This window comes from Scyliorhinus canicula, chromosome 6 (assembly GCF_902713615.1).
Source record: "Scyliorhinus canicula chromosome 6, sScyCan1.1, whole genome shotgun sequence".
Taxonomy (NCBI): Eukaryota; Metazoa; Chordata; class Chondrichthyes; order Carcharhiniformes; family Scyliorhinidae; genus Scyliorhinus; species Scyliorhinus canicula.
This window is the reverse complement of record NC_052151.1, coordinates 78,676,153-78,688,702: the sequence shown is the minus strand read 5'-3', so window position 1 is coordinate 78,688,702 and position 12,550 is coordinate 78,676,153. Positions and strand designations below refer to the sequence as shown.

The window sequence follows — 12,550 nt, the reverse complement described above, 5'->3', positions numbered from 1 at the left end:
AGGTAGTTTGGCATAAAAGATCAGTTGGTGACAATCAAAGTATAAGTAAACAGTTGCCATCACGAGTCACGAGTAGGCTTCGATGAAGTTACTGTGAAAACCCCCTAGTCGTCACATTCCGGCGCCTGTCCGGGGAGGCTGGTACGGGAATCGAACCGTGCTGCTGGCCTGCTTGGTCTGCTTTAAAAGCCAGCGATTTAGCTGAGTGAGCTAAACCAGCCCAACCCAAAACAAAACACCTCACCACTGAGTTTAAATATCATGGTTTTTCCACCCTGTCCTTATCTCAAATCTCTCCACCCCCAAAGTTGAGGTAACCAAATCCCAGATCGCTTTCACTTCAAAATGAGCAGTCGTATTGCGCTACGCACCCAAGAACCTACCCCATTCGTGGAGAAATATGTGGAAGACAATCCCCAAAACACATTTAGTACCCCTCTATACTAAACCGAGCCCAGGCAATTGGAGTCTGTTCCCCTTCAGTCACGCAAAGCCCTGTGCGCTTAGCATAATTATGGGGATCAGAACCTGCACCCCTCACCTGAGGATATCTCCCTCACTTACACAACAATCAGCCAAAGAACTCTACTAATCACTGAACACTGATTTAGAACACAGTAAGAACATAAGAACGAGGAGTAGGCAATTCAGCCCCCCGGGCTTGCTCCGCCATTCAATACGACCACGGCTGATCACATCTCGACCTCATCTCCACTTTACTGCCCACTCCCCATAACCCTTCATCCTGCATTAATTAGACACCTATCTAACTCCTCCTTGATAACTAAATCTTCCACATGTAAACATACTTCTTCCACAGAACACCACCCTTTGCTCCCATCCTACCATTGGCTATCACTTACCTATTTAGAGCCAACCTCCCTGTCATTTCCCTACCTTCCCATTATGGGCGATTGGTTAGTCAAGAAGTAAGTTTAAACCTTTCACACATAGAGTAACTTAAATAAGTCTATACCCCTATAAAGTAAAGGATGACTACATAGTGTTTTCAGTCTTGACTCAACTTGCAGCATTCTTGTCCCCAAATTTAAGTTTTTAAAAAATTCATTTATGGGATGTGGGCATCCTGGTGGGTGAATTGGTTGTTTGGGGGAGCACTCCTGAAAATCAGAAACTCCAGGAATGGGGTTGGGAATCCTGAAATAGGGACTGGAGAGCCATTTGTAAAAGTGTTCCTGATTCCCCTCGACTCGGTGTAAATCCAGGCCACGAGCTCTGGAACATTAAACAATTAATTTTTGTTTTCAACAAGCTAAATTACATAAATCACTGAATGTATTACACTGACCGTGACACCTCTGGGGAACTCTGTGAATTAAAGTCTCAAGGCTCAGGGAGGGCCATGGCTCTAATGGAGACGGCAGAAAATTGTGCGTTTTAATATGCTAGCTTTTTCCTTGCAGATAGTTTTTATGTCTTGAACATTTTATTTTTGGTTTGTGATATTTCAGTTATGGAGACAAAATGGCATTGCAAATCTTTTAAGACATGTTTTGAGTGGTTTGATTTGTTCACCTCATTCTATTAAGTTCTCTTGATTAATCATTCAAGATTGGCTGTCTTCAGAAGTTCTTAATAGCCCTTCAGATCTGATTTAGTGCTGTTTCACTTTGAGTCAACAAAGTTGGACAAGAAAAATGTGATGGTGAAAATGTGTCATTACAGGCAGTAAATGTGACCAACATTAAATGCAAGGTAAATGCTAAATTGTTAATAGGGTTATATACTATATTATTGATGTAGTCACTTTTATCTTTTCCATTTTTAAAGCTCAGCTACACAGGAAGATGCATTAATATCCACTGGTGCCTGATATTGAGTAGTGCTAGTGAGTCAATGTTTGCTATTGAGTTGGGGGGGGGTGGGGGAAGAGTTCTTTTTTGGCTTTTGCCTTTTATGTCTTTTTTACTCTTGCTCTTTCTTCTCTTGCACATGCACGCACCACTGACTCTCCTGTGACAGATGGGGCTTTGATTACATCAGTCTTGATCCCGCTGAAGCTTCCAGGGTCAGTAAATTTCTAATATTAAGCAAGAGCTCCCACCATCGTAAATGCCTCTTGTTATATCAGCACAAAAGGCAACCAGATACATGGATGGGTTCAAGGATAGAGTCTACTAGATTAGAGCTAAGAAACTATAGTGCTGTCATTACAATAATAGGTTTAATGAGAGCCAAGAAAGGTACCCCTGTGGATTTTCCTCCAGTATCAGTATACTGAGGCCAATTGCAGCATCCTTACTGCCCCCAATGACAAATGGATTGAGTATCAAACAGCGATTATGCTTGGGATTTTCATACCGTGACACTGTGGCGTATTCAATTATTGAGCTGAGGGAGCAATGAAATTTTTTTTTTTATTTGTTAGCAACCACTGTGTGATAAGGTGAATTGGATTAGTCACACTTTGCACCAGTTGCACAAACTTCATTGTGAGGGAACAGTATTTGTTGCTGCTGCTAGCCAAAAACAAAATGCCTTCTTTAAGAAAAATATTCCATTGATTCTCAGCTGCCACAGCCTGTTTAGTGTCCTGAATGCACAGATAACCAATCTAGTGTTCACGTGAGCTACTGAGGTCCAAGGTTCAATTCAGAGTCTGTTCTAAATTAGCTGATATCAGCCCATGAAGGTGATTCATTTTGGTAGGTGGTGAGACCACATTTGGAGAATTGTGTGCAGTTCTGGTCACATTATAGGAAGGATGTGGAAGCATTGGAAATGGTGCAAAGGAGATTTACCAGGATGCTGCCTGGTTTGCAGGATAGGTCTTATGAGGAAAGGTTGACTTAATAGAGGCATACAAAATGATAAGAGGGTTAGATAGGGTGGACAGCGAGAGCCTTCTCCCGCGGATGGAGGTGGCTAGCACGAGGGGACATAGCCTTAAATTGAGGGGTAATAGATATAGGACAGAGGTCAGAGGTGGGTTTTTTACGCAAAGAGTGGTGAGGCCGTGGAATGCCCTACCTGCAACAGTAGTGAACTCGCCAACATTGAGGGCATTTAAAAGTTTATTGGATAAGCATATGGATGATAAGGGCATAGTGTAGGTTAGATGGCCTTTAGTTTTTTTCCATGTCGGTGCAACATCGAGGGCCGAAGGGCCTGTACTGCGCTGTGCCGTTCTATGTTCTATGTTCTATGTTGAGGGAGCTAGGGTTTTTCTCTTTGGAGCGGAGGAGGATGAGAGGCGACTTAATAGAGGTTTATAAGATGATGAGGGGTATAGATAGAGTGGACGTTCAGAGACTGTTTCCTCGGGTGGATGTAGCTGTTACAAGGGGGCATAACTATAAGATTCAGGGTGGGAGATATAGGAGGGATGTCCGAGGTAGGTTCTTTACTCAGAGAATGGTTAGGGTGTGGAATGGACTGCCTGCTGTGATAGTGGAATTGGACACTTTAGGAACTTTCAAGCGGTTATTGGATAGGCACATGGAGCACACCAGAATGACAGGGAGTTGGATAGCTTGATCTTGGTTTCGGATAATGTTTGGCACAACATCGAGGGCCGAATGGCCTGTTCTGTGCTGTACTGTTCTATGTTCTATGTAACAGGAAGAGTGATGTAACTTTATGTCCTGTGTTAGGGAGGGAAAAGCTGGCAAAGATTGCATGCATCCTAATCAATAATGACATCTAGTGCGGATAGAATTTGGCTCAGTTGTGATACACTCTGCAGCTGAATAACCTCCTGACAGTCCAGGATCGTACAAAGTAAAGTACATCGCTCAAGTGTAATTGGCACCCATGGAACTGTGCAGCAGCAAGGACTAGAGTATCTTAAGAGAAATAGAGAAGAAAATTGATGAGGAAGAAAAGTAAATCCTACATATTTGTCAGCATAATCAGAGCACCATTTTGATCCTGCCTTGAATTCATCCCATCACGGCGGATATTGGCAATTACATATTGCCATGTGGATTCACAATGTCTAAGTGCAGCCTTGTCTGTGGCTTCCTATTTAGCGATAATATTATCAAACGTCTGGACAGTGAGATTATAGGCCCATAACTTCCTGGCTCACCAGCGTTGGATTTGGGTGATACCCAACTGGTAGAGTACAGCGTAAATGTTTCTGGAAACATGAATACAGAAAAGACAGAAGAATACTAATGTGGTTGGTTCAGCTTAATCATTAAACTTGGTGCCTCTATTTATTCAAGGAAAACTACTGGACGGGTAAACTAGAGAAACAGGACATCCAAGCCTCAAGAAGGGGCAGCAGGGTAGCATGGTGGTTAGCATAAATGCTTCACAGCTCCAGGGTCCCAGGTTCGATTCCCGGCTGGGTCACTGTCTGTGTGGAGTCTGCACGTCCTCCCCCTGTGTGCGTGGGTTTCCTCCGGGTGATCCGGTTTCCTCCCACAGTCCAAAGATGTGCGGGTTAGGTGGATTGGCCATGCTAAATTGCCCGTAGTGTCCTAATAAAAGTAAGGTTAAGGGGGGGGTTGTTGGGTTACGGGTATAGGGTGGATACGTGGGTTTGAGTAGGGTGATCATGGCTCGGCACAACATTGAGGGCCGAAGGGTCTGTTCTGTGCTGTACTGTTCTATGTTCTAAGGAGGATAGCCTGGAAGTCCCTACATAAGACCATTTGGAGGAGGGTGCACTACTCCTCCATTCAGCCTAACCTGCAACTGAAGAACAATTCTAACAATACTGAGTCGAAGCACTCCGGCTCGCACTCAGGCCCTGCAGCTAACAGGATACTACCTCCACAGGGGAACAAAACCTCCAGAAGGAGAGCAACCCAAAAGGGGGAGGTGACCTACTCCATCACTACCCAAGCAGCCAAGTAAATATAGGAGAGCAACCCAAGGAAAGCTAGATATCCAAGGGTTAACTGACCATGCCACTGCACACACCAGTACATATTACCCCTTACTCAACAACACCGAAGACGCCAACCACAGACAGAAAAGGAACCCAGTCTTCTCCAAGACAAAAGTGGCTGGATTCTCCGGTCGCCGATGCCGAAATCGTGTTCGGCGATCGGCCAGAGAATCACAGTTTCCGACCAAATTGGGGGCGGTGCCGCATTCGCGCTGCTCCGCCCTCTCCAAAGCGGCATGCTCTAGGAGTACACCGTACCATGTATCGACGGCCTCAGGACATTGCCTGAGGACCGCCCCCCGATGCTCCGCCCCCGACCGGCCAAGTTCCCGACGGCGTGGATCTCTCATGGTCCCATCCTGTCGGAAACTTGGCGTAGCGGCTGCGGACTCAGTCCAGCGGCGCCACCGTCGGAGGAGGGCCCATCTACGGGCAGGGGGGACTTTATTTGAGGCTGGGAGCAGTGTGGAGGGGGCGGGTCCGAGGCACACATGCCGGCCAAATGGGGGGCACTATTTTGCGGGCCTGGTCCGCGAGTGGCCTCTGCCATGAAGCACGGCATAGCTGCTGCAAGCCGCTGCTGTGCGCATGTGCGGCCATGGACCCGGCAATTCTCTAGGCCATCTGGGAAGCTAGAGCCGGGTGCTCTACGCTGCCGGCATGCTAGCCCCCAGCAAAACGGGGACTCGGTGGCCGTTTTACGCCATTTCTTCTTCTAGCCCCAGAATCGGAGAATCCATCTCATCGGAGACCAGCAAGGATTTCATAATCTCAAATTAACAAAAAAAAAACAACACTAAGCGTTCTAATAGGGATTTCCTCACACCCAATAAGGACTTGTACACCCATACCAACCACCCGTATACCAAACCATCCACACACCAACCTGCTGTGGTGCTACTCATCTGATTAACAAACTGAAGGGTGTCTAATATGCAATCCCTCAATGTGAAAGCATGGTTTACAGCACATAAAAAACTAGGTAAATACTACACAACCCTCATGTCATGCAACCAATTCAACAATTTTTGCAGTACAACATAATAACAGGCGACAAATGCCTCTATGCTTATATATTATATACCATTGTCAGGATAAAAAGCAATAACACAAAATCAGGAGTATAATCACAGGGGAACAAAGTTCAGGGTTAGTGATGAACTGCAGGATAATTTAATCATTTACAGAGCTTGGAAAGGCCAAAGCCATGACAGGATTATTGAGCAACATCCAGGATCCATTCAGAGTTTCAACGAAACCCCTGGATCTCTACCATATCGTCGTCCTGAAGCCCCGGTAATGAAAATCCTAGGTCCCGGTGAGTGGCAAGGACCCATCATGCGCGGCTACATCCAACCCTTCTCGACAAACATTGAGGACAAGGCAACATAAGACCATTGGTCAGAACCCTCGACTAACCCCAGGCCTCAAGACAGGATACAATGTGCTCCATCAAACTCGTAGTGCCCAACCTTCAATCAAGATTGTTAAAGTATGGCAGCCAGTTCTCAGGTTCGGCCGGGAATTCATCCCCGGCTAGCCCCGGGGAGACTGCGCGCACAGATACTCCTTCTCCAACCCCTCCTCCCCAAATCAACCTGGATGCTTGACATACCATCCAGCAGGATTTCCAAGGACTGAAGGTTGGCCACCACTGAGGAACCTGCACTATTGACCGAGAGGATTCACTTTTCTGCTTCATCCATTCTGTTCAGGATATCTCGCAGCTTATCAACGTGAGCACCTATAATCCGTACCAGGTAGCCGGTGATGTCCAGAACGTCACTCACAGTGGCAGCTATCAGATTGACGGCAATGGCATCGCTGAAGCGTAGGCCCATTCCCCAGCGAAACCGCCATTGCGAACCAAATCCCACTCCAGCCATCTCCGACTCCTCAATCAAACAGAATTTTTTTACTTAATTTGGCTCCTTTATCACCAAAAGTCAGCCAGGATTAAAGCACAAATCATACACATTATAATCAAATGACTATGGGTTGTGCATCAGGATAAAAAAAAGGATTAAAAGATGAGCAGAAAAGCCTTCGACAGGGTCGAATAGAAGTACCTCATAGAGGTACTAGAATGGTTTGGGTTTGGGCTCATATTCACCTCCTGGGTGAAACTGCTGTACAATGCTCCCATAGTGAGAGAACGGATAAAACACCACCAGCTCTAGATATGTCCGGCTGCACAGAGATATGAGGCAGAGATCCCACTATCTCCACTATTGTTTGCTCTGGCAACTGTGGCACTGGCGATCACCCTCAAGAGTGGTGAAGGGCTGGAGAGGTATCCAAAGGGGAGATAGAGAGCATAGAGTCTCACTCTATGTGGATGACTTGCTCCCCTATAACCTTAACCTCTAGCTTTCGGAGCGCAGCTCCTTCATCACCTTAACCTGAGTAAGAGTGAGTTCTTCCCTGTGAACCCACGAAGGGGAGGGTCTGAGCTGGCGGGACTACCATTTAAACTGGCCCAGACCAAATTTCAATCCCTGGCAAATCCGTGGCAAATAGCCCACGACTGGACACTGATTCATAAATGGAATCTTACAAGTCTGGAGGAGGAAGTTAAAAAGGAAACTACAGTTTTATCACTAGGCGGCCACTGCAGAAAGAGTGTGGGGATGGGTCAAGGAACCAGGAGCAGAGTGGGTGAGTGTGAAGGAGGGTTTCTGCACAGGGCCATCCCTCTGAGCTCTATTCACACTGCACTCACATCCTCACCCACCCGCCAAATGTTGAAGGATCCCAGCGGTGTTAGCCATGCTCTGACTGTGGTACCAAATGAGGCAACACTTCGACCTAACCGAAATGTCCACCATGGCCCCCACAATAATGGATGCCACCTTCAAAAGGTGGAGACAGGACAAGGGGACCTTAGGGACAATAGCATCTCGATGCTGGGGAACTCATGGAGACGTTCCGGCTACCAAGAGTGAACGAGCTGAGATACAGTCAAAGACCTCCTCTGCAAAGAAACAACGACATGCCTTCAGATACCAGTATACTCACTACTAGAAAGGCTTCTGAACGCAGGTGACTTAGGGGAGGGCAACTGTGGGAACATGTATGGGAACTGTGGGAACATGTATGGGCAACTGCTAGAGAAGGTATGCTCCCCCCACCCCCCGCTGCGTGAGACAAGGAAAAAAATGGGAGGAAGGACTAGGCATAGAGATAGGGGAGGGCCTCTGGATCGAAGCACTACACAGGGCGTACTTCGCCTCCATGTGCGGAGGGCTGAGCCTAACGCAGTGGACAGGGTGCAGCTAACCAAAGCTCGAATGAGCGGGTTCTTCCGGAGGTTGAGGGCAAATGCGAACAGTGTCAAGGAGGCCCAGCCAACCACATCCACATGTTCTGGATGTGCCCTAGACTTGTTGGGTATTGGGCGACCTTCTGAATGCCATGTCCAACGTTCTGGGAGTGAGGGTGGAGCCGTGCCCACTGGTGGCAGTTTTCGCGGTATCAGATAAAATAGAGATCTTAATGGAGAAGAGGGCCAACGCCTTTGCCTCCTTGATCGTTTGCCAGAAAATCCTGCGCGGCTGGTGATCGCCAGCGCCACCCAAGGATACAGACTGGCTGTCCGATCTGGCGGAATTTCTCAGGCTGGAGAAAATGAAATTCGCCATCCGTGAATCGGAAGAAGGCTTCTATAGAATGTGGAAGCCGTTCGCCAACTTGTTCCAAGACCTGTTCGTAGTCACACCAACCACAGTAGAGGTGGGCCGGTTGGTGGTGGGGGGGGGGGGGGGGGGGAGCAAGAGGGGAAGGGCAAACATAAAGGTCATGAGATGTGAGCAGGAGGAACAAAGCCGCAAGGGACCAGTCCGGTGGCAAGGCAAGACCCAAAACAAATTGTATGCAAATATAAATGCTTGTAAATATGTGGCTCGATCATGTTGGGAAATGTAAATATATGCCAGGTAAAGCGGGGGTGGGGGGGGGGGGGGTCACAACCACAGTTGTTATGAAGATGCTCGCTTGTAAATATATATGGTATTTTTTGCGTGGATTTTTCTGATGATATATAATTTATCATTTGCTGGATATAAAATATGAAAACTCAATAAAAATCATTTCCAAAAAAGAGTATACCAGAGCTGACAAACGCAGCTGCTCCCGCACTTACATCACATGACCCCCCCCCATCTGTTATTTTTAACGGGTTCTTTAAACTCACCTGTTTAGAGCTAGAACTGTCCTCCTTCGCTCTGCTTCTTTTATACTTTGCCGCTGAAGCACTGCATGCACTTGTCTGCCTGAGTTTCGCCTGGTCTGAGTCGGAACGGTCGGGCACAACATGCACTTTAGAATGTAAGCTCAGGTAAGTCAGTACAGAGTGACAATCTGTCGCTGATTCCCACTCAAAATTAGCTATTAACAATATTTTGCTTGCCAGATAAGACCACTGTGTCCTTGATTGATGTTACAATGCTGGGAAATTTCATGTCTTAAGTGTTATAGTCATTGATTGTTCACAAAAAAAAGCTATGGTATATTTTTGCTTTAAAAGACTAACCAGGCTATTTTGTTTTATTTTGACAGCTGGCAGTAAGATGGTTGGAACATGGTTGTCGGTATCAGTACATGGATGAGCTCTTAAAATACGTACGCTTCGGTTTGATGGATGTTGATACACTTCATGCTGTGGCTCTGTCTCACCCTCTGGTTCAGGCCAGTGAAACTGCCACAGCTTTCATTACTGAATCTTTGGAGTACCACCAGAGCATCTATGCACAGCCCATATGGCAAACCATCAGGACACGACCTCGCTTCCAGTCAGAAACGCTTTACATTGTAGGTGGTAAGAAGCGTGAGATTTGCAAAGTGAGAGACCTGCGATATTTTAACCCAGTGAACCAGGAGAATGTTCACATAGCAAGGGTTTCAAACTGGAGCGAGCTGTCCCCTATGCCTGTGGGAAGAAGCCACCATTGTGTAGCTGTCATGGGGAACTTCCTCTTTGTAGCAGGTGGGGAGGTGGAGCATGCAACAGGTCGTACTTGTGCAGTGAGGACTGCATGCCGTTATGATCCTCGCAGTAACACTTGGACAGAGATAGCTCCTATGAAAAACTGTCGTGAGCATTTTGTACTTGGAGCCTTGGATGAATACCTATATGCAGTGGGTGGAAGGAATGAACTGCGGCAGGTTTTGCCCACTGTGGAGAGATACTGTACAAAGAAGAACAAGTGGTCTTTCGTTCAGGCATTTGATCGATCACTGTCCTGTCATGCGGGATGCATGGCTGATGGGCTTCTTTGGATATCAGGTAAGGAGCCAGTTTGCATTTTAATTTCCTATTGAGTATCCTGCATGCACAAATGTGTTTCTATATTCGGCTTTGATCTGGTTGAACAAAGGTAAGGTTTGCTGAATCGAGAATTGGTATACTCATTTTTGATGTACATACGCAATGTGTTGTCTAAGTGCTTCATTGAGGAAATACCATCTGTACAGGTTAGAATCATACAAGCAATGGAGACAATACTTTCCCTTTTCTAGTACAGGAAATCTGAGGCACATTGTAATGCTTCTGCTGCCATCTTGCTCCGATCATTATTTTCTGTTATTTCTTCAAAGTATCAGTATGGTTGGTCAAGTAGCACCCTTTTGAAAAGCAAAACATTTGACGAGCTCTGATGACAATATTTAATTCTTCTCAAAAATGAAAATTGAGGTGTGGGATTTGAAAGCTTTGACCCCTTTGGTCAAGTGGGAAGAAAATGAACAATGCAATCATTATAGACCTTTGTGCGTTTTGCTTCATTTTCTGGAAAACTGAATTTGTTTAAAATTTGATTACATTTGACAAGTGTAATTATGTTTTGAGGAGGTGACTTTCAGAATGTATTCAAATTAGACATTTCCACAATTTATTTTTATAACTTGAGTCAGTGTCTTTAGCATAATAAAATATCCCAAGCCATGATCGGACAAAATGTAACACCAAGACATGAGGAGACTTTAGGTCAGCTTCAAGGAACATTTTAAAAGAGGAAGCAAGATAGCAAGGTGAAAGGTATAGGGAGGGAATTCCAGAGATTAGGAGACTAGGCAGCTGAAGGCACAAGCATCAATTTAAATCAGGGACACATAAGAGACCAGAATTAGATGAGTGAGTACAGATAGCTCAGAGGGTTGTGGATCTGAAGGAAATTATAGAGATAGGGAGGAGTGAGGAGATGGAGGGTCTTGCAAACCCGACTGAGAATTCAAAACTCAAACTTTGCTTGATCGGGAGCCAATTTAAGTAATCGAATGGAGGGGTAATAGGTCAATGGGATGTCGTGCGAGGTACGAAACAGGCAACCGAGTTTAGCATGACTTCAAGTTTATGGAGGTCATAAGGTGGAAAGGCAGCTATTTTTAAAAATTAATTTACAAGATGTGGACTTCAGTGGCTAGGACAGCATTTGTTGCCCATCTCTAGTTTCCCTTGAGAAGGTGGTGGTGAGCTGCTTTCTTAAACTGCTGCACTCCATGAAGTATAGGTACACCCACAGTGCTGTTAGGGATGGAGTTCCAGGGTTTTGACCCAGTGATAGTGAAAGAACGGCGATATATTTCCAAGTCGAGGTGGGTGTGTGACTTGGAGGGATTCCTCCAGGTGATGGGGTTCCCAGATATCTGCTCCTCTTGTCCTTCTAAATGTTAGTGGTCGTGGGTTTGGAAGGTGCTGCCTAAGGAACTTTGGTGGTGTACTGCAGCAGTGCATCTTGTAGATGGTACACCCGACTCCTACTGTGGATCAGTGGTGGATGGTTTAAATATTTGTGGAAGGGCGAGCAATCAAGCGGGCTGCTTTGTCCTGAATGGTGTCAAGATTCTTCAGTGTTGTTGGAGCTGCACTCATCCAGGTAAGTGGAGAGTATTCCATTAAACTCCTGACTTGTGCCTTGTACATAGTGTACAGGCTTTGGGAAGTCAGGAGGTGAATGAATCATTACACAATTCCCAGCCAGTGTTTATTTGGCTAATCCAGTTCGGTTTCTGCTCAATGGTAACCCCCAAATGGGGAATTCAGCGATGGTAATGTCATTGACTGTCCAATGGACGATGGTTAGATTCTCTCTTGTTGGAGATGGTAATTGCCTGACACCTGTGTGGCACAAATATTGCTTGCCACTTGTCAGCCCAAGCTGGATATTGTGCAGGCCTTGCTGCATTAGGACATGGACTTCTTCAGTATCTGAAGAGTCCTGAATGGTGCCAAACATTGTGAAATCATCAGCGAACGTCTGACCTTATGATGGATGGAAGGTCATTGATGAAGCAGCTGAAATTGGTTGTGCCTAGGTGTCCTAGGTCTAGGAGACTGTTGGATTATTTAAGTTCAGAGGTAACCTGGGCGGCATGGTGGTCAGCACTGCTGCCTCATAGCGCCAGGGATCTGGGGTCGATTCCAAAGTTGGGTGGCTGTCTGTGGAGTTTGCATGTTCTCCCCGTGTCTGAGTATGTTTCCTTTATGTGCTTCGTTTTCCTCCCGCAGTTCAAAGATGTGCGGATTAGGTGGGTTGGCCATGCTAAATTGCTCCTTAATTTGGGGTTTGGGATAGGGTGGGGGAGTGGGCCTAGGTAGGGTGCTATTTTGGAGGGTCAGTGCAGAATTGATGGGCCGAAAGGCCTCCTCCTGCACTGTAGAGATTCTATGATTCTAACCGAGGTCCAACTGAG

At 46.2% G+C, this 12,550-nt stretch overlaps 1 protein-coding gene across 3 annotated transcripts in view; it reads left to right on the top strand.

Annotated features, from left to right (window-relative positions):
• Nucleotides 1-12,550, top strand: part of klhl32 (kelch-like family member 32) — a 385,844-nt gene that overhangs the window by 286,149 nt on the left and 87,145 nt on the right. For all 3 annotated transcript variants that reach the window (XM_038799548.1, XM_038799547.1, XM_038799549.1), the window contains one exon: nucleotides 9,419-10,145. In XM_038799548.1, the coding sequence (XP_038655476.1) occupies nucleotides 9,419-10,145 (727 nt within the window). The remainder of the gene's footprint in view (nucleotides 1-9,418; nucleotides 10,146-12,550) is intronic.